At 43.3% G+C, this 22,792-nt stretch overlaps 2 protein-coding genes across 3 annotated transcripts; both read left to right on the top strand.

Moving 5' to 3' along the window:
• Positions 1-278: 278 nt before the first annotated feature.
• Positions 279-6,516, top strand: ccr7 (chemokine (C-C motif) receptor 7). The gene is made up of 3 exons (XM_086121133.1): positions 279-313; positions 939-988; positions 4,829-6,516. Exons 1-3 carry the CDS (start codon positions 298-300, stop codon positions 5,888-5,890), a joined length of 1,128 nt encoding a protein of 375 aa, XP_085977259.1. The 5' UTR covers positions 279-297; the 3' UTR covers positions 5,891-6,516.
• A 2,597-nt stretch (positions 6,517-9,113) lies between these two features.
• LOC147200773 (tensin-4-like) lies at positions 9,114-22,764 on the top strand. 2 transcript variants are annotated; one of them, XM_086121127.1, is made up of 13 exons: positions 10,455-10,707; positions 11,859-12,135; positions 13,799-14,070; positions 14,165-14,260; positions 14,413-14,541; positions 16,636-16,731; positions 18,615-18,692; positions 19,013-19,072; positions 19,373-19,544; positions 19,615-19,683; positions 20,645-20,674; positions 20,809-20,941; positions 21,008-22,764. In XM_086121127.1, the coding sequence occupies exons 1-12, from the start codon at positions 10,455-10,457 to the stop codon at positions 20,939-20,941; spliced, it is 1,665 nt and encodes a 554-aa protein (XP_085977253.1). In that variant the 3' UTR covers positions 21,008-22,764. The 2 variants fall into 2 exon arrangements, with proteins under 2 accessions (XP_085977252.1, XP_085977253.1); XM_086121126.1 differs by having other exon boundaries at positions 9,114-10,707; positions 20,809-22,764.
• The last annotated feature ends 28 nt before the right edge of the window (positions 22,765-22,792 follow it).

The following is a 22,792-nucleotide window of genomic DNA, read 5'->3' as shown; positions in this document are numbered from 1 at the left end:
TGGATGATTATTTGACTCGGACTGTCACTTAAAAACACAGATAGCAGTTATTGCCATTCTATGTTTTGTCACACTTGCTACTTGTCACGAGTGCTGCTTTTTTTTTTTAACACAAATATGAATAATATCTAATACGTAACTGTAAGACGATAGTTCATATTTTTTTGCGTGCCACTGGAGGGCTGATGAGAAGCTTATTCAGTCGGGGTTTTTTTTTTTTTGAAACCAAAGGAAACCACATGACATGGGCAAAAAGCTCATCTTGTTTAGTAGGTTTACCTCCTGCTCTCTGTCAACATGACTTTTGTCTGCTGTGAGTATCCCAACAATTCAATTCAAAGAATATTACTGTCGTTGTTTGTTGTTGTAAACTTTCACAACACAGGGAATATAAGAGTGTTCACAAAATGTTGATATTAATAGTCGTCATTTATTTGGTTCCAGAGGAATTTCAGATTTCGAAAAATTTTCAGGCACAGCCAAAAAAAACCCCCCAAACATTCGTGTTTGTTTATTTACTTCTTTATTTATTTGCATTGTAATATTGTAACATGCACAGGCATAATCAATTTATCTAAAGCTAGTTGTCTGAAGGTAACATCAGGTCTCAGTTCAAGGGTAGACTGTGGCTTCACTGACAAAATCACAATTATAATTCATGGAAAACGTAAAAATAACTCACAGAATTTGGCGGCTCTGCAGACTCTGCTGAACACCTTCGTAACTTTCTTCAGGCCAACTTGCCAGTCAGGTCACTAATGAATGTGCAATAGACATTTCATTATTGTTATTATTGCTTGAATTCATGAAATAAATGACATTGAGAGATACTCAAATACTTACAGGAGAGAGAGGAAAGTAGAGAAGTTGCATGCAAAAATAAGATCATAAAGAATCCCTGAATGCAGATGCTGAACGTACACACTTTCGATTTTCAGATGTTCAGAATCCTCTGCCTCTCTACCTCATCTGGTCGCTTATTTTTAAGGTAAGACGCATTCCAGATAAAAAAACAAATAGCACCCAGTCTTGAAAATGTGTTCACGAAGCTGACAACAATATTGAGCACTGTATTTGTTTTGTGTTTGTTTGTGGATCACACAACCAAATCATAGGTTTCAATTTCACCTGAGACCTTTCCATATGGAGTTTGCGTGCTTTTGCGGTGTGGGTTTTCTCTGGGTGATTTCTCCAACATTCAGAAAACCTACAAGATAAGATAATTGAAAACTTTAAATTGCTCTCTCTGTGAAATGTAGTTGTGAATGGTTGTTTGTGTCTACAACAGAGGCTCTCAATTATTTTCTGTTACCCCCCACACCCTACCTCAGGAAGAAGAAAACATTAACATTTTTATAAAGTAGTTATAACTACACCTGTGCATAACAAAAACAATAAACAAAAAAATTAAGAAATGTAGATCAACTTATAACAACGAATAACTTTCTCAAGCCCCTATTCCGCTGAGCAGCAAACATTTACTTCTGGCTGCTGCTGCTCACCCGCAATTATTCTTTTTTTTAGCGTTTTTATTTTATTTTTTTTAGCAATTATTCTTTTCTTTTAGCGTTTTTTTGCGGTTTGCTGTCGTTTCTGCAGTTTGCTCTCGTCATGGGGGAGTCCCTGCACTCCTGTCGCGGTTCGTTGGGGTTTTGGACCGTCGGTCATCGCACGGTTGTCCTGGGTCGGCTAGTGCTCCTCGCGACGGCGATGTTGCCGGCGTCAACTATTTAAAATCGCATATTCAGTTTAAATTCATCTCTCCTTTTATTATTTATAATTTTATCTGTGATTTTATTGTTCCTGTTTTGATTGTAAAGTGTCCTTGCATTATTATTATTTACGGGCGTTTGCAAAAGAAGCAGACGTTGCCTTCTCGTCAGGGTTCCTTCAAGGTCGCTTTGAAGTCAAGTCAAATCAAGTCAACTTTATTGTCAAATATGCTACATGTACAACATACAGCACAGATAAAATTTCTTTCCTCACGAGAGAGAGGAGCTGCTGCGGGCGCCTGCGCCATCAAAAGAACAGTTAACATAAAATGACAAAATAATACAACACAACACATAAGACACAGACAGTTGTGCAATCTTAACCACTTTTTCTGCATACACTTTGCTGTTGCGAACATTTACGACCTTGAACGAATCCTTATCTAAATGCACTTTTTTCTACGAGCGAATCAAAGTGTCCTTTTCAACGTGGATCAAAGACGTCATGCTGAAATGTGCACACATCTGCTACAAAAGTTTGAAAGCAACAAAAAGCTGTAGCATCCATTAACGAAAAAGAGATTGGCTCTTATCTCCTGTCCCATGTAAATCCGCTTCAATTCCAAGTCGCGACTCCGAGTTCCACATACGCATCGGCGCTCTGCCCTGACGCTCCTTTCTTCTCATCGTCTGCCCCTCAAGCCATCCATCCATCCAGCCGCAGACTGTCCAACAGCACCGACCTTTCCGCTGAACAAAGCGGGGCTGTGAAAATGCGCAAAACACAATCTCCCCGGGGCTGTCTAGCAACGACTGTCCAATGGCGCCGACATTCCTTACAATCAAAATCAGTGCTGGTACACGTGTGCTGCCGAGAAGGCGCAACCACCAAGCACAGATTCTTCTTCTTTGATGAATGTCGTGGCCAAAAATGCTGAAAACAATCCACATCAGGTCCACACAACGGAACAAAAACACCATGTGACAAAAGACAAAAACAACAAAAACGTAAGGCTCTTGAAGAGCACTTGCCGACGGCTGCCTACTCGGGTGCCTTCTTGGAAAAAAAAAATAATAATAATAATAAACAGAAGGGCAAAGCAAGAATGCACATTCGTGAGAGACATTCATGCTCTGTCCTTCTAATAGCCCACACACAAATCTAAGACAAAAACAGAAATAATATAGTGTGGTTATTTATGTTTTTGTCTTAGCAGCCGCATGTTTTGGACACTCGGGTGAAGAACTGTCAACTGATCACCACCTGGTGGTGAGTAGGCTCCAGTGGTGGGGGAAGATGCTGGTCCGACCTGGCAGACCCAAACGTATTGCGAGGCTTTGCTGGGAGCGTCTGGCGGAATCCCCTGTCAGAAGGAGTTTCAACTCCCACCTCCGGCAGAGCTTTTCCCATGTCCCGGGGGAGGCAGGGGACTTTTAGTCCGAGTGGACCATGTTCCGTGCCTCTATTGTTGAGGCGGCCAATCTGAGTTGCGGCCGTAAGGTGGTTGATGCCTGTCGTGGCGGCAACCCCCGTACTCGCTGGTGGACACCAGCAGTAAGGGATGCCGTCAAGCAGAAGAAGGAGTCCTATCGGGCCTTTATGGCCTGTGGGACCCCAGAGGCAGCTGACGGGTATAGACTGGCTAAGCGGAACGCAGCTTTGGTGGTCGCCGAGGCAAAAACTCGGGCATGGGAGGAGTTCTGTGAGGCCATGGAATCCAACTTCCGGACGGCTTCGAGGAAATTGTGGTCCACCATCTGACGTCTCAGGAGGGGGAAGCAGTGCACCACTAACACTGTGTACAGTGGGGATGGGGCGCTGTTGACATCGACTCGAGACGTTGTGAGTTGGTGGGCAGAGTATTTAGAAGACCTCCTCCACTGTACCAACACACCTTCCTTGGAGGAGGGTCTGGGGACTCTGAGTTAGGCTCTCCTATCTCTGTGGTTGAAGTCACCAATGTGTTCAAAAATCTCCTCGGTGGCAAGGCCCCAGGGGTGGATGAGATCCGCCCGGAGTTCCTCAAGGCTCTGGATGTTGTGGGGCTGTCCTGGTTGACACGCTTCTGCAGCATCGCGTGGTCATCAGGGAGAGTGCCTCTGGATTGGCAGACCGGGGTGGTGGTCCCTCTTTTTAAAAAGGGGGACTGCAGGGTGTGTTCCGACTCCAGAGGGATCACACTCCTCAGCCTGTCTAGTAAGGTCTATTCAGGGGTATTGGCGAAGAAGGTCCGTCAGGAAGTTGAGCCTCAGATTGAGGAGGAGCAGTGTGGTTTTCGTCCCGGCCGTGGAACAGTAGACCAGCTCTACACCCTAAGCAGGGTCCTCAAGGGTACGTGGGAACTCGCCCAACCAGTCTACATGTGCCTTGTGGACTTGGAGAAGGCGTTTGAGTCGAACCGCTTCTCCACATCGAGAGGAGACAGATGAGGTGGCTCGGGCATCTGATTAGGATGCCTCCTGGATGCCTCCCTGGTGAGGTGTTCCGGGCAGGTCCCACTGGCAGGAGACCCCGTGGACGACCCAGGACATGCTGGAGAGACTATGTCAACCAGCTGGCCTGGGAACGCCTCGGGATTCGCCGGGAAGCGCTGGAAGGAGAGGCTGTGAAGAGGGAAGTCTGGGCTTCCCTACTAAATCTGCTGCCCCCGTGACCCAATGCAGTGGAAAATGGATGGATGGATATTGTGTGGTACCGCAGGACAGCGGTCCAGACTGGTTAGCGCAGCGGCCTCACAGTGCAGAGGTGCAGGTTTCGATTCCGGCTCCAGCCTTCCTGTGCGGAGTTTGCATGTTCTCCGAGTGCCTGCGTGGGTACTCCGGTTTCCTCCCACATTCCAAAAACATGCGTGGCAGGTCAATGGAACACTCAAAATGTTCCCGAGGTGTGAATGTGAGTGCGGATGGTTGTTCATCTCTGTGTGCCCTGCGATTGGCTGGCGACCAGTTCAGTGTTTTCCCCGCCTACTGCACGAAGATGGCTGGGATAGGCTCCAGCATGCCCGGCGACCCGTGTGAGGATAAAGGGATCAGAAAATTGATGGATGGATAAATGATAATGTGTTTCAATACCATTGTAGACTTTATTTTAACCATTTAATCTGTTTTGATTGCAGCCTTGTGTGTGTCAACAAGAGGAGAATGTGACAGACTACATGGACTACAGCTCCTTCAGCTTTGATTATAGTGGCATTCCTCTGGCTTGTGACAAAGCGAACAACCACCACTTTCGCCTGTGGTTCATGTCAACCTTCTACTCCATCATCAGCTTCACGGGACTGGCAGGGAACCTCCTGGTTATCCTCACGTTCATCTACTTTAACCGCCTGAAGAACATGACAGATGTGTACCTGCTCAATTTGTCATTTGCCGATTTCCTCTTTGCATCGTCACTCCCCTTTTGGGCAGCTAATTCCATGGCTAACTGGATGCTGGGTGTGGCTATATGCAAGATCATGTACACTGTTTACAAGGTCACCTCTTACAGCAGCATGTTCCTCCTCTGTTTAATCAGTGTGGACAGGTACTTTGCCATCGCCAAGGCTGTTTCTGCTCACCGCCGCCGCTCCCAAGCGGTGTTCTTCAGCAAAGTGTCATCCGCAATTGTCTGGGCCCTAGCTCTGATTGTCTCCATACCAGACATGAAATACACCGCAGTCATCAAAGGAACCTGCACACCTTTCTCCAGTACTTCTGACCCCCTTCGCATAAGCATCCAGATAAGCCAGATTGTCGTAGCATTTTCCCTTCCGCTCTTGGTCATGAGCTGCTGTTACGTGAAAATTATCCAGACCCTTTGCCAGGCTCGGAACTTTGAGCGGAATAAGGCCATCAAGGTGATTCTTGTCGTGGTGGTTGTGTTTGTGGTCTGTCAGCTTCCTTACAATGTGGCTTTGTTTTGGTCCACGCTTGTCGTTGCAAACGGAGGCACTACAGATTGCACATATGAGAACAACCTTGTGTATACCATTGATGTCACTCAGTGTGTAGCCTTTCTAAGGTGCTGTCTCAATCCCTTTGTATATGCCTTTATTGGCGTTAAGTTTCGCCACGACCTTCTGAGGCTACTCAAGAAATCGGGTTGCCTGAGCCAGAAGATGTTCTCCAAGTTGAACTCTAGAAGTACGAGAAGCTCGGCTGCCTTAGACACCGACACCACCACCACATTCTCACCTTAGGGCGGCACAGCGACAACTTGCTCCCACACACTTCAAGTTAGAAAAAAAGTCTGAAATAATATTTACAAGTGAGCCTCGATTTAGAACTGAGCTCTGCTCCCATGGCTGTGATGTAAACCAAATTTGTAAATTAGTCTCAACATGTTGTTAACGTAACAGTAAAGTCAGAATTACAGTCAATATTTGTAGTGTTACGAAAAACCCTTTTCGGCACGTAATATAAAGCGTTCAAATGAAAAACAGCAACAGCAAAGGTTGGTGGTAAATGTGCATGACTTCCTGTGTGGTGTGACAATGTAACTGCGCGCAGTTTGAAACTTTGTACCTGAGGACCCCATTCGTACTTTACCTAGCAGCTATTGTATATAAGTCGGGTATATTACAGTTATTTTAGCCTTTCTCCCCGAATGGATTTGATTTTGTCTTCCGTCTCCCGATAAGTCTTTGTTGCATTGTATTTTTGGTCTTTAATGAATACACAGTATGCTTTTTTTCCCCAACTATAAATGCATACAGTATCTTTGACTATATACAGTATATCTAACAAAAATTTGTTTAAACTGTGCTTTATGTTGTAACTTCACAGGAACTATACACAATACATTACAAATAGTTCTATGACTAAATTGTGTGTTTTATGCTTTGCTCAATAACGGGTTAAGGTCTGGTGATTAACTTGGTCACTCGCAGATACTTCCACACTTTACTCTTAATGAAGTCCTTTGTTGTATGGACAGTGTGTTTTCATCATCTTATTGCATGATGAAGCTTCTCCTGATTAGTTTAGATGATTTTTTTTCCGTAAAGTGCCAGACAAAATGGTTTTGCAGACTTCAGAATTCATTCTACTGCGACCATCATGAGCTACATCATCAATAAAGACATCAAAAGAAGAAAAAATATACATAGCCAAACCACAAGATGCAAAACATTCATCAGCAAAAAGAATCGGAAAGCCACACCGGATTTTGCAAATAAGTACAGAGAAGAGCCACAAAAGTTTTGGAACAAAGAATTATGGACTGATGAGTCCAAGAATAACCCTTACCAATGTGAAGGAAAGGCCAAATTATGGAGGGGAAAAAAAGGAGCTGCTTATGATCCAAAACCACAAACTCATCTGTGAAGCATGGTGGAGGTCATGTCACGGCTTGGACTTGCACGGCTTGGAACGGGCTCACTCGACCGTATTAATTAATATAACCCATGATGTTAGCAGCAGAATGAATGCATGCAAATTAATCGAAAGAAGCTTCATCATGCAACAAGATCATGACCCAATTCTCACTGCCAACAAAACAAAGGACTTCATCAGCAGGGAAAAGTAGGTCTTCGATTGGCCAAGACAATTTAGCATTGGTCATTCAGAAACAACCCCCCCTCAAAAAAAAACATGTGGTTGTTATAAAATCTTCCATAAAGCACTATATTCGCAGTAATTGTTTTGAGCTACTGAACACGCCACCTCTATCATTCATGCAAGTGTAGACATTTACACCCCTGGGATGACATCATTTCTTTATAGCTCCAGGGGGCTGGTAATCTAGAGTTGCTGATAGGCTCACATGGAAAAGGGTGTGATTTTACAATAAAAGCATGAAGCACCTACTGAGTCCAAGTAAAAAAAACAAGGCCAGGACGTTTTATCTTTGCTCTGGAGTCATCGCAAGACAACAAGGTAAGGCAACATTAAGAATTATAAAACTGGATGAGGGTCTATGCACATGTCATTCTCGGTTGTGAAATATGTTTTCAATTGAGTACTTGGTTCCTCTATAAAGATCACAAACAAACAAACAAACAAACAAAAAAACCACTGCTTAAGTATTATCCATGCTTATTTATTTATTTATTTATTTATTTGGGGGTGGGGTGGGGGGGGGTGGGGATAGGGTAAAAGCAACTAGTTAAAATGTCCCAGGTTTAAAAAGTGACATTTGAGCTGTTGACAGGAATCTGAATGTGTTCTTTTTAAAAGATAAGGTCAACACGGGATTTCCACAAATTCAAAGTCAATATTTAGTCGAAAACACTGTGGAGTCATGACAACCGGCAGTGTATGCCCAGTGACTCACTGAGTGCCACTCCTTAGCTTGAAAGGGCGAGTGAGACGTGTTATGAGTTGGATTGATGATTCCATATAATCCACACCTTTGCTCTTGGGAGTTACTCAGGCTGAACTCACAGACGGCGACTATTTACTCATACTTAGTCAATATTCACTGAGTGTATAGCGCGTATGTGGCAACACATGTTAGATGGCAAAGTACAGCAGAACCGTTGAGGTTGAACCTCATGAATTTCGCCACTCTGGTCAATCTCTGGTGCCCCCTCAAACTGGTTGCAAGCCAATTGCAGACATTCGCAATATTCAATTAAAAAAAAAAGTTAACCGCGGTTATATGAAGACATAAATGGAACAGTCTTTCTAATCGCCCCTCCTTTAATAATGAATGGTAACTGCATAATGCAACGACGGCCTGTGCTGCAGATGTGCATTTAGCATTTTTTTTTCTTTTTAATATAGCCGACTGAGGTTAAGAGGTTCAGACAATGGATGGATGAATATCTATTTCTTCTCACACAAGGCACCACATGCTGTATGTATCTCTATGAGCTATATTAGCCTACTATCAACATGACTAAGTTGGCTACAAATACACAACGAACATTCATCATGAAACCTTTTTTCCCCCCTGCAGTTCATCCTGTAGAGCAGGGGTGCACAAACTTTTTTGACGGAAGATCTACTTTCCGATCAACCAACCTCCCGCGATCGACCCGTTACCGCACATGCGCGCATACGCACACACTTACACGCATGCCGTAATGAGCAACAGCCATAACGGCCGCTAAGATGAACGAGGCACGGGACGCACTTTCGCTGCGTGCTATCATAGCTCACGTGTACCATTTAAAATGCTTCTCTCGGCCGCCCTCAAGTACCCTCAGTGAATTGTACATACTAATAGAAAACGTGTGTCGCAGGCTATGACGCAAATCCTCGTTGACGAAATGTTGAAATGTAATATTTATTCGACACATTTTTACAGCATTGGAAAACTTTAATAATGTTTGTGTCATGTTTGTCTTCTTATAGAAACCATATTAAAACAAAAACAAAAAGATTTCCCTCCCCCCATCTTTTTCCATTTTCAAACATTTTTAAAGAAGCTCCAGGGTGCCACTAGGGGGCGCTAAAGAGTTGTATGCGGCTCTTGAGCCGTGGGTTGCCGACCCCCGGGTTAAACACTAGACCCAATTTTCGTGTCTGGCGCAAGCCTAGTGTAGTGAAGTGTAACTCTATGCATTGGTGGAGTTTTTGCTCTGTTGGTCTTTTCATCAGCGCCACGGTGGTAGACTGGTTAGCACATCCACCTCACAGTACAGAGGTCCAGGGTTAATTTCCCGTCCTTGTGGCATTTGCATGTTCTTCCCGTGCCTGCCTGGGTTTTCTTCGAGTATTCCGGTGTTCTCCAATATTTTAAAACATGCATAGTAGGCTGAGTGATCGCTCTAAATTGTCCCGAGGTGTGATCGTGAGTGCGAATGGTTGTTGTTTGTCTATGTGTGCCCTGTGACTGGCTGGCATCCAGTTAAGGATGTACCCCGCCTACTGCCCTATGACAGCTGGGATACGCTCCAGCACGCCTGTGACCCTTGTGAGGATAAGCGGTTTGGATAAAGAATGGACAAATGTGGTTTTTTTTCATACACGGGCACAGTGAGAAGTGGGCGTTTGTGCATATGTGGGAGTGAACACAATCAACTTGATTACTGGCCAATCAAAGCGGCTCCTTCTCATCCCCATTAAATTAAGCACAGGTGAAGCATCGGGGAAAAATAACAGACATTGCACTGGAGTCCATGCAGGAGATAGGTGCATGCAAATTAAATTTAAAAGGAACGACAAGAAGATGATGATGTAAAGTTGGACCCTTTCAATTGGGCGCTTGGAGACCCCCTTGTACCCACGATCAAACATCTGTCACCCCTGCCCCCCCGACAACACACAAACCATCCAGTTTTGCCGCTGACACGGGGCTAACTTCAAAAATGCATTCAAGATGGGAATAATAGGAACAACATATTAAATTACTTGATATTTACTGTATGAATTAAACACGATGACATCCACCACGCCTTGCAGCGGAGCGCAGAATCTGATCAAATCCACTAAACTCGCTTGACACTAACTGCACCACAACTTAGTCGATGATTCAGTCTACTTTTTGTCACCACATTGTCAGGGGGATGTAATAAAAAAACATCTTCGGTCAGCTGGAACACTGTAAACTAGACTTTCCCGGGCGCAAGAATGATGAGGCAGTTTTTATGCCGAGTGTACGTGCACCCGTGTTTGAAAATAGAGCCTTCCAAGTTACCTTTCAAAACGAGTGACAACGTGCACAAAGTTGGAAACAAATATTTCTGATTTGATCCCGTGATGGAAAAGGGAGAACCTTCCAACTGCTATTTAGGTCTGTAATAACGTGTAACTGATCTCTCTTTGTTGTGTCCATGTCTTCAGTTGCGCCAAAAGATTGTGAGCACTCCTTCGAACATGATGCCTATCGCCGAAGGCATGTCCCATATCCTACCCAATCACGTTCTGAGAGTGGGTCAAACTATACGTCTGGACCCCGAACAGGAGACGGTGACTGCGTGCTCACGGCCAAGCGAGCCCAGCAGCCGCATCGGGGATGTGGATCTGGACATTTCCCTGGATAATCTCAACCAGCTCATGCTTGAACTGGATCCGAGCTTTGAACCAATTCAGCCCAACAAAAACCATGCGTGCATCATTCCAGCTACAGGTACAAGTATCCTGGCATGGAATTAAATCTTGATCTATGATAACAGCAGAGCAATAAAGCAAGAGGTAAAACAAAACATAGGGAAAAGTGAATGGTATTCCAAATATAACACCGAGGTGATCCAAAGGCATGTTCAGACAAATTTTCAATGTTTAACGTTTTGGGAAAATACAACCCAGCCTCCAGCAGTTCCTTTTGTTTTCTTGTTTTTTTTCCCTTTTTTTTTAAATCGCAGAGTAATTGCACCAATTCAGGTGTTCTGGGACTGCTGCCCAGACTTTTATTATGAGAAACACCCTGAACCTCTCAGCCTACTCACACAAAGAACATTTCCATATAAGCCCAGTAGTGGTGTAGAGTTGTTTTCACTTTGTGCCTTTGCAGTAGAAATACATCAGAATCAGAATCATCTGTATTGGCCAAGTATGTAGAACACACAAGGAATTTGTCTCCGGTATAACATGCTGCATTAGCATCATCGTAGACAAGGACATGACAAATAAGTATGGAAAAATAAGTATGGAAGGACATTTCATAATGTAAGTGAACCGTAGTGCGGTGGTACCACCCAGTGACAACTGTGAGACAATGTGCAAAGTGTCAAGCCTATTCTATTGTATTGCCTATTCTGCTTGTAGCTATACTACAGGTTGTATGTGCATTTCTGTGCATTTCTGGAAGCAAAAATATTTACAATGATCAGATATGTTCAAGGAGTTATTTACCCCCATGTGCAAAACACAGCCTTTTCTGCGTACTTAAAGCACAATGCACATTTGCTATGTAAATTAGGCTGCACAAGTTTTTGGTTTGGCTCCTACGCCGACCGCATTTATTTTCCCCTGAGTGAATGAACTGAAGCCATAGTTCCCATCAGCACAGAGACGTTGACCTAACCTGAAGTGAACAAGAACAAGTTAGAACCTCTCTCGGATCGTTGAACAAATTAACACGTCCACCTTGAAAGGATTACTCTGCGCTGTGCAGGCAGTTACCTGCATGAGAATTTTCGGGCTGCAGTTCGTGTGCGTATACTCGCCAAGCCCTTTTAGTTAATATAAAACCAAAGCATGAAGTAGGAGCATGAAGACCAATCATTCCCCCCCTCACATGTACCCTTTAACAGCAAAACCTTTCCTGTTCTCCCTCAGAAGGATACTGCTTCTCGCCCACGGCGTCCTCCAGTGTTCCCGCCGCCAGACCCCCCAGTGTCAGCTTCAGTCCCCCGGGCACGCTGGTCTTTTCAGACTCCCCCTCCTTTTCGCGGCCTCCGCTGCCGTGTGGGGGCGCACCTAAAAGAAATTCCCCATTGAGGCATGACATATCCTGTTCCCAAGGGTCCCTTCGGTTGTCCTACCCAAATAGGAACAGTGCAGCCTCACTTCTCTCGACATCAACATGTTCAGATACCAGCTACATCCTTGGCAGGTACAACTCATTCGCTTCCTTCGTGAACAATCAATAATAATGAATAATTCACATGGGCAGCCCGTTAGTCCAGTGGTTAGCATGTCGACTTCACAGTGCAGAGGTACCGGGTTCAATTCCAGCTCCGGCCTCCCTGTGTTGAGTTTGCATGTTCTCCCCGGGCCTGCGTGGGTTTTCTCCGGGTACTCCGGTTTCCTCCCACATTCCAAAAACATGCGTGGCAGGCTGATTGAACACTCTAAATTGTCTCTAGGTGTGAATGTGAGCGTGGATGGTTGTTCGTCTCTGTGTGCCCTGCGATTGGCTGGCAACCGATTCAGAGTGTCCCCTGCCTACTGCCCGAAGACAGCTGGGATAGTCTCCAGCACCCCCCGCGACCGTAGTGAGGATCAAGCGGTTCGGAAAATGGATGGATGGATGGATGAATAATTCACAACCACGTAACCTATTTACAGTGGTTGCACTTTACAATGTGCGTACAACTGCGCTGCATCGTACTGAAAACTGTTCTGAATATTTGACAGTTGTCATGCTAATGATGTGTCCAGTCAATGAGCTATTCATTCAATGATAAGGTTCAGTGGGGCTTGTAGTTTGCACCGATCTAGATTTTTATTCTCTCGTAGCAGCTTGATTTTAGAACCTCTATATCATATTACATATTACATTTTTCTCTAGTCATGAAAGCTAAACTAAGAATTAAACAACACCACCTCAGTATGATAGGACTGCTAACTACAGCCATTACAACCACAAAATTGCAGCCACATTTGTTTGATGATGCATCCATCCATCCATTTTTGATCCGCTTATCCTCACGAGGGTCGTGGGTGTGCTGGGGCCTATCCCAGCTGTCTTCCAGCAGTAGGCGGGCTATACCCTGATTATATGACACGTAAAGTACAGTATATTTCAAAATTTTGAGTCAAAGACACTCGTCCATTTTGTTTTTTACAATGCTTATGTCCTGTTCAGGCTTACAGGGAAACAAATTCGCACCTGTACAGAGCAAACTGGCCATTACAATCCATTTTGGAAAAAACTTTCTTGTGATGGTGAAATGTTCATGGATCAATCTGACCTGCTACTCGTCTCATCATAAAAAATATATCTACTGGTCATCTTCTTTGTAGCTATATTTTTGTTTGTTTGTTTGTTTGTTTTACTTGTAAACATCACAATGAGTATATTTGGCCTGCAACATGACAGGAGGGTAAAATTACTTTTTTTTTCGTATATAATGCACAACATTGACCTAAAGGGCTATTTGCTGGTCACACTGATAACATTATGTGTACCTACTGCACAGTAAAAACAAATAAATAAATAAATAAAGTGTGAACTTAAAATTTCAACAATCAAAGTTGGGCAATTCATCTAAATATTTTAACTTTTGTTGTTGTGAAAATTAGCTTTCAACAAAAAAAAAAAGAAAAAAAAAGAAGAGACTTTACAGAATTGTCCCTTGTATTGGCCCCCGAACTTAAAGATATAAGAATAAACAAATCGGAAATTGTTTTGGAGTAAATAACTTGCTTGCTTTGTTGTGCTAACTATAGTAACATGACTGTTTTAGCCCCCCCCAAAAAATATATATATACCTGTATATACAAATGGTGGTCTTTTTTACAGTGTGTGTACTGATCCTCTTGTCCTCATATAGCACCCAGTCTTTGGCCAGCGAAGATGCAGACGGTCTTGGATCAGTCCTCTCTCTCAGTGATGGGTGTAGGACAAGGCAGTATATGGCCCAAGATGGGTCAGAGAAGCGAGGACAGGAGATGCCAGCCAACTGCTCAATGAGCAGTCCTGAGCAGTCACTCTCTGGGTCTTTTACTGATATTCCATTGTTGCTGATCAATGGCGTACCACATCGGGACAGTAAGAAATCTTCTTCAGACGACGAAGTAGCACAGAAGCCATTTACTTGTCACAGTGAGTCTCAAGCATTGTTGTTTGTGTCTATACTGGCTATTCCTTGGAACTTCATCCAACTGACTCCATTTAAACATTTTCTTGCCGATTTCAGGTTCCGAAGCCCATTTAAATGGGAGTCAGTCATCAATGAAATTTGTTATGGACTCTTCGAAAATTTGGTTCCGTCCTCATATAAGCAGAGCAGAAGGTAAGAGTCCCATCGTAGGGCATATTTCGCAAAACAGTTATGGAGAGCATTTTTATGAGAAAAGCTAACACAGCTTAAGTTCACTCTTTTGCAGTGAAAAAAAAAAGGAAGTGCATCAGGAATAACAACATCTTATGTCTGATCCACCTCAGCTGAGGCCTTTGTGAAGGACAAGGAACCAGGAACATTTGTGGTGAGGGACAGCACTACATACAGAGGAAGTTTTGGTCTCGCCATGAAGGTTGACCAAGCAGCAGCCAGTTCTGCAACTGCAGACATTGGTAGGTTTGAGGCCATGTGGTTATTTTCGGATTTGGTTTTTAAATGTAACAGCTGCATTTCTGTGACCAGTACATAATGATGTCAAGTTTTAAAAGGGCCTCATGACTCACTGACTTTACCTAACCCAACTGATGGGAATGGGCACACCCTTTCTGTGGCAAGGAATATGGGACCATTTTAAATAGGCAGGCTAATGGTCTACGGGTTCAGTACAGAGGTGCAAGGTTCAATTCTGGCTCCGCCCTTCCTGTTTGGTGTTTGCATGTTCTCCATGTGCCTGCATGGGTTTTCTCCGGGTACTCTGGTTTCCACCCACATTCCAAAAACATGCATGGCAGGTTGATTCAATGCTCCAAATTGTCCCCAGGTGTGAGTGTGGATGGTTATTTGTCGAAGTGGATTATAAAATTGATGGATGGATGGATGGATGATTCTTGTTATAAAAAAAATAGTTAAAATATCACATCAAGTTCTCTCATCCCTTTTCAGGCTCAGTTTTATAATATATATATATATATATATATTAGAGCTGTCAACCGATTAAAATATTTAATCTAATTAAAAATGCAACTTTCATAATTAACTCAAATTCATGAAAAAATTATTGTGATTACTCACGCATTTTTTATCATTTCTGAATTTCCTTAGATATTTTTTGGCCTATTTTTCCTCATTTTAATGCTCTCATCAACATGGAATCATGAATCAGTTTTCTATGTGCAAAATGCAAATATTTACTGAAATAACAATTTCGATTTTCAATTTTACATGTACATTTTTGGGGCGGCCCGGTAGTCCAGTGGTTAGCACGTCGACTTCACAGTGCAGAGGTACCGGGTTCAATTCCAGCTCCGGCCTCCCTGTGTGGAGTTTGCATGTTCTCCCCGGGCCTGCGTGGGTTTTCTCCGGGTACTCCGGTTTCCTCCCACATTCCAAAGACATGCATGGCAGGCTGATTGGACGCTCTAAAATTGTCCGTAGGTGTGAGTGTGGGCGTGGATGGTTGTTCGTCTCTGTGTGCCCTGCGATTGGCTGGCAACTGATTCAGGGTGTCCCCCGCCTACTGCCCGGAGACGGCTGGGATAGGCTCCAGCACCCCCCGCGACCCTAGTGAGGATCAAGCGGTTCGGAAGATGGATGGATGGATGGATGTACATTTTTCACTTGGAGCAGTTATTCACACATAATCTCTCACACAATATTACTGTCCATCAACAACAGTGAAAAAAATATTTTGTCACACAACAGCTGCTTTAACAGCTCTTTTTATGGAATCAAAACAGAGCAATATAACATTATAAAGTGCACATCAAAGGTAAACTAGAACTCAGCCCATCGTGGATTTAAGCCATGGTTGCATACTTCGTTTTTCTCAAGTTTGCTTTGAACACAGCAGTCAGGCTATGTTGATTCTGTTGGTCCTTCTTGCGCGGAAGTCTCTCTATGGTTTTGTGTAGACATCATTTCGGATGACTACACTTGGTTCGATGACAACACTGGAGACGTTTTATTTTCGCTAGGTCGCTACCACTGCAGCGCACCGTCACTGTCAGACGAACACAGAGAAGCTCCACCCGCTCCATTTATATGGACATGTAACACTGTAACCTTCCACACAAAATAGTTCCAAACAAGTAATAATCGCGTCAGTGGCATACATCGTATACCTGTATGATACAGGTAACTTTGGTCTTGTCAGTGGAGCAATCTGGCAACTTTTTAAAAGTAAACTTTTCATTCATAAACTCTTTAAGTATCCGTTTTCGGTGTCTCGCGCTGCCGTGGCTGGCAAAACAGACATGGGCATGGACTTCTGCAGCGCGCTTGTTGTTTTGTTTCTGGTGTATTTATAGAGCAACATAACATCCGCTTGTGACGTGTGCCGCGTTAATCTCGCAAGAAAAATTTTAATCCCGTTAAAATTCATTTAAATTAATGCCAATAAAAACGTGCTCAACGGACAGCTCTCATATATACATATACAGTATATATATATATATATATATATATATATATATAGAATTCTATTTGGCCAACTGAAAGGTAGACCCGTCTTTGTTGTTCCTGATGTGTTTGTTGTGTGTGCCAAACAGGAGGAGAGGGCGGTTCGAAGTTTGTCAAACACTTCCTCATCGAATCAACAGCAAAGGGTGTTCGCGTTAAAGGCTCTTCTCAGGAACCGTACTTTGGTAAGGTCAACAACACTTTGTTTGTCAAATAATCTTCTTGAGGAAAGCAGGAAGGTCATGAAAGGAAACTGTTGCGATTAACAGAAAAAAAAACTGAAGTGGGGCTAAGTATCTTACGCGTGCCTGCACAAGACACAGCAAAGTAGGTCAGCTTGATTGCTTCCATTTCTTTTCCTGCTACGTCACAATTAATCATAACTGCCCTTGCGTCTTACGATGATGTCATTGTTGACGCGGCTGAGCTGGAGCCTATCCCATCTGCCTCTAGGCCTGAGATGGGGCACACCCTGGACTGGTTGCCAGTCAAGTGTATTTCGGATAAATACAATAATTTACATTCTTTTTCATTCTGACATCCATCCATCCATTTTCCGAACCGCTTGATCCTCACTAGGGACGCGGGGGGTGCTGGAGCCTATCCCAGCTGTCTTCGGGCAGTAGGCGGGGGACACCCTGAATCAGTTGCCAGCCATTCTGACATTCTTGGAGTAATTCTGAGTACGCAGACACAAGCAGCGGGAGGAGAACATGCAAACTTCACATAGCCACAAAACCTGAGCTACAGAACCGTGAGGCAGATAAACCCTTGGGGTTTTATTTTCAGTTTTTTGCTCCATTGACTTGCCTGGCTGGTACAACTAAAGGTACAGTGGTTTGGACAAAACAGTGATGACAGCAAAACAGCGTGAAATTTAACAGCTAATATTTGCCATGTTTTTCTTCAAAATCGTTTCTTTCAAAATCACATTTTTCTCCTCTTACACTATGGCATAGTACTGACAAAAACAGTGCCTCGACAAAAACATGTTTTCTTTTCCGACTGTTAATTACATCACACGAGCAGCCCGGTGCTCCAGTGTTTATCGCATCGACCACACAGTGCAGAGGTCGTGGGTTGGGTCCTGGCTCTGGCCTTCCTGTGTGGAGTTTGTGTCTTCTCCTCAGGCAGCGTGGGTTTTCTCCGTGTTTCCTCCCACATTCCAAAAATGGCAGGCTGATTGAACACTCCAAATTGTCCCTAGGTGTGAGTGTGAGCGCGGATGGTTGTTCGTCTCTGTTTTGGCTGGCAACCGGTTCAGGGTGTCCCCCATCTACTGCCCCAAGACAGCTGGAATAGGCTCCAGCACCCCCCATGACCCTTTTGAGGATGAAGCGGATCGGAAAATGGATGGATGTAGTTACATGATACAGTTTGCGGAACATAGCTCGGGGTACTGGGCACTCAAATTATATGAGGAAACCCAGGTGGGCCAATAATTTTCTTCCAGGACTGTATTTTACATTAGAACAACCTCAATGCACACCACAAAAACAACAGTTCAAAAAAAGGATACTGGATATCCTGAAAAAATGATCACATGACTCACAAATGCAGTTAATCAGTATGACTGTTTCGTGGCACACAAAGCAGATATTCTGTGTGGAAATGAAAGAAAGGCAAATTGTGTGTTCTGTGGTATGACTGGCAATGGATGGATGCACAGGCTTCACGAATTTTACATATGTGGTTCGATTAGTAGTAATTCATTAGTTTGGCTTGAAAAAAACAGCATCAGTACATAAGTAGCATAAGTATTGGTCCTCCGGTTTCCTCCCACATTCCAAAAACATGCATCCTAGGTTGATTGAATGCTCTCAATTGAGTGTGAGCGTGGATGGTTGTTTGTCCATGTGTGCCCTGCGATTGGCTGGCTTCCAGTCTCAGCGTCTTGCATTGCAGCAGCCTCTCACGGTTGTGTGAATATATGGGTGAGGAGGGTGAGGCTTTGTAAAACGCTTTAGAATCCATATGGTGTGGGTAAAGTGTGATATAATTGCACTCCATTTAGCGTTTGTTGTGGTCATGAATTATTTTTGAAAATATAATGTTCTCTTTTTTACAGGAAGTCTCTCTGCTCTGGTGTACCAGCATACTATTTCCACTTTTGCTTTACCTTGCAAATTACTGCTCCGCTCCCAAGGTAAAGTATGTGTGTGCATGTGTGTGTGTGTGTGTGTAGGATAAATTAAAGATGACGTGCATTTTTTGAGGCGGAGCTCGGGTGTTGCGATAAGGCAAGAGGCTATTTGCTGTCAAGCAGTCCAGGGTCTGAAGAGCAAAGCAATCCCACATAAAGATGAAGTAAAACCATAATTTGCATTCTGATATGAGGAGGCAGCAGCACATCACCAAGCCACCAAATTACACTTGTCAATGAGTGTGCATGTCCTTTAAACACAAAAACCACCCCCCACTGTCTGTTTCAATAATGTCTCCTTCACTTGACTTGTTTGACAACAGGACCGAGTGGAGAAGAGAGAACAAAAGACAAATCACCCTTCGAGGAAAAGAAAGGAACAGGTAAGATGATGTGATATTAGACAGTTTTAGTTTTGAGAACTGCCAACTAATAGTGCGAAGGAAAGTGCAGTAAAGAAATAAAATGAAACGGCCGTGTTATTTTTTGCATTCTGTGTAGATAAGATTGAAAGGAAACATACCGGCGTTTTTTTTTTACATTGCAAAGCAGTTCCCAGGTGTCTTTAGAACATGCCTTTCTTTTGTCAGAGTACACCAATACAGTACAATAAACGCAAGAAGCAATCCTGTCTCATAAAAGTCATCATTGTGGGTTCTACAAATATTTTGTGTTTATTTCAGCCTGCAATTTCATCTACCTGAATGCTGTCCCCACTGAGATGTTGACAGGACCTTGCGCAGTGGAGAAGGCGGTCTCCCTCACCCTCCAACTGCCGTCGGGCTCCTTTGAACCCGTCATCGTCAACCTGAAAGTGTCTTTGAAGGGCATCACACTGACAGACATCAACAGGAAGTAAGACGGCACACATCCTGTCACGTTTGTCACAATGAGACATTGTGTGTGAAATTTTTTATTCTTCCAGGCAGTTCTTCAGACGCCATTACCCCGCTCACCTGCTTAGTTATGGTGGAAATGATCCAGAGGATCGGAGGTGAGGGTTCATTATAATGGAATTGCAGTGAATGCACACACATGACAAGACTAGCAGTGGGACTTGCTTTTCACACTGGTTATAATATTGATCATGTGATGTGAAATTCTATAGGGCTTCAAATCCGATTCCGGCCTTCCTGTGTGGAGATTGCATGTTCTCCCCGTGCCTGCGTGGGTGTTCTCCGAGTACTCCGGTTTCCTCCCACATTCCAAAAACATGCATGACAGGCTGATTGAACACTCAAAATTGTCCCTAGGTGTGAGTGGGAGCGCGGATGACAGATGGGACATGTTCCAGCACGCCCCGCGACCCTTGTGAGGATAAGTGGATCTGAAAATGGATGGATGGATGGATAATAAAAATAAAGGCTAATAGCATTAGCTGAACTGGCTCTCACAGCCTTCACATAGTACATTGATTTTTTATTCTCGCAATAACTGAATAGGTGTTCTTTGGGTGTTTTTAGATTTTGTATCAAAGCTGATCAGGTCGTTTCATTTCCATTGTCCTTTCTACTTACGTTTCCTGTCAACATAGCATATGGCCAGTGTAAAACAAATCACCTTACGTGCAGATTGTAGTATTTGAGGCATTATCCATCATTTTCTACACCGCTTGTCCTCATTTTGGTGGACACCTTAGACTGGTTGCCAGCCAATCACAGGGCACATATGACAAACAGTTACGCTCACATTCAAAGCTACAGACAATTTAGTGTTCGGGTAACCTAACATTCATTGTTTTGGAATGTGGAAGGAAGCGTGAGTACCTTGCCCAAACCCCGCATAGGACATCCAAACTCTTGAAACTCAGAACTTTGAGGCAAGTAAGGGGCTGCCCCTTATTTGAGGCAAATACTGTACTGGACAAAATAGCCACTTGTTATTCCATTGGGGGGAAAAAAAACCTCTGTCTTTTGCTCAAGATTTTCTTTCTTTCTTTTTTTTTCCTGTTACAGGTGGAGAAAAGGTTTAAATTTTGGTGCAAGGTAGGCGAGTTGTTTTGTATGTAAAGTGACAGAATAACAGCTAACATGTATAATTTGACATCAATATTCATCGTCTTTGAAATGATGTATGTCTTAAATTCAAAATAGTTTACAGTTATTCCTTTTGTTTGTAGGCTGTTTGGTTTTGTAGGAAAAGGTGTGGAGGCCGGCATGGAGAATGTTTGCCATGTCTTTGCTGAATATGACCCTCTGCAGCCCTGCAGCACAGCTGTCAATGTTATTCAGGCTGTCGTCGCCAAATCTTAGGTGCTCGAATACTGAAATACCATCAAGCATCGGGTTCTTCGCATAGACTGTCTCTATATTTTTCAGGTAAAACTGCTCAGAGTTGAAGCAACATCGACCAATAATCTTACCTTCAAGTAACAGCTTTCAAACCACGTGGATGGCAAACTGGCTTGTCATACGCAGAATAGCTTCCATGCCATTGTCACGGCAAACCTCGATTTGCCGACTTAAGCTGTCTGTAATACTGCTGGAGCAATCAAAACACCTTTTGTGTTTTGTTATTTCTCGTGTGGGCTTGCGTGCATGGTGTAAGGCTTGTATACGCACGCTAAAATAATCAGACGTGTTATGACATCAACACGCTCTGGGACTGTCTAGCACTTAAATCCACTGTCTTGGCTCCTTTGGCGACCATGTCTTTGCTGGTAACCAATCATTCCTGTCGATTTCAGTCGTAGTATTTGCCATAGTGGTTTCGAGTACATAAGATTTCACTTTGCAACTGTATGGGAAGCCCTTGGGCAGACAATAAAACAGGCTGCGGTACTTGAACAACCTTTAAAAACAAATATTCAAACTATTTGCCTGGGATAGGGAAAGTCAAAGGTACGATCCAAGAGTCAAGAGAAAATTCACTTGTCAGCGGTTTAGAGGTGTTGAAATCCTGGCCCGGCATGATTAATGTCGCTGTTTTTAACACAGTATTATTCCCACATTTATGAAAAAGAAACAAATCACATTTTGGGAAAATCTGGGACCAAACATCTAACCCAACCGTAAATGTTGAGCCAAAGATTGAATTGGATTCAGAAAACAAACATCGGCTAACCGTATTTTCTGGGAGAATGAAACTGCATTTCGATACAGCAACACCTCTAACGTACACATTAATCGTATTGGTGTACATTTTTTTTCTCTGGAGTAAACCGGCCACTACTAGTACTAAAATACCAAAAGTAGAACTCTGGACTTATGTTTGGACGGTTATGTGAGATGCAATGCACAACATGTAAAACACTTGAACAAAACGTGATTTTATTTTTTTAACACTCGCTCTCTTTTTGTGTCCTAATATGAGTTAGAATGGTCACGGGCATCCCCTTAGCCTGTCACGAGCACATTGGCTTTAACATGAACATATGCACACAATGTTCGTCTTCCCCATCACCATGATTGATGCCCATGACTGGAACGGAGCATACATTTCAACAAAGTACTTTATGGGAATACACTTCTCCACATTAAAAAGTAACAATCTCTCAAACTATAGGGGCACATAGATTAAATTTATGGGTGCTTGCGCACCCTCAAAAATGGGCAAGAAAGTCCTACACATGGGACCAATCAAAACGCAGCAGCAGCATGATCTGTCCGGATAGGCACATTTTGACTGATTCATGTATGAAGATACAGTGCATCTAAGACGGTTTGCAGATTAGAGGAACATTTGTTTGTAACAAACAAAAATATATTTTTAGACAGCTTTTATTAAGGCAAATGCACAATCTTGAAATGTATAGGCTCCAAATAATCTGTGGAATGAAACTAGCACCTTTCTTGTACAGCATGATGTTTTATGGTATTTGATAATCAACATATACAAATCAGTGTTGCTTTGCTTCATTATATCGATTGTATAATATTGTGATGAAACATTAGAAGGTTGAGAAGAATAAAATCGAAATTGTCTGGGTCACCTCGAAGCAAAAACATTGCAGGGATGCACTATAGATCATACTATTTATTGCACTGCCTTGTCAACAGTGTATACTGTTTATTCTTGTCTGTTTACTTTTTGTCATGATGAATAAACATGTTGACCTTGTGTCAACGTACACCAATGTGAATGTATCATTGTCAGGTTAAGTC

The sequence above is a fragment of the Hippocampus guttulatus genome, chromosome 9 (genome assembly GCF_054856545.1).
Source record: "Hippocampus guttulatus isolate MCC_2025c chromosome 9, RoL_Hgut_1.0, whole genome shotgun sequence".
In the NCBI taxonomy this organism is placed as follows: Eukaryota; Metazoa; Chordata; class Actinopteri; order Syngnathiformes; family Syngnathidae; genus Hippocampus; species Hippocampus guttulatus.
Note: the sequence above shows the minus strand (reverse complement) of the source record. Positions and strands in the feature narration are given on the sequence as shown.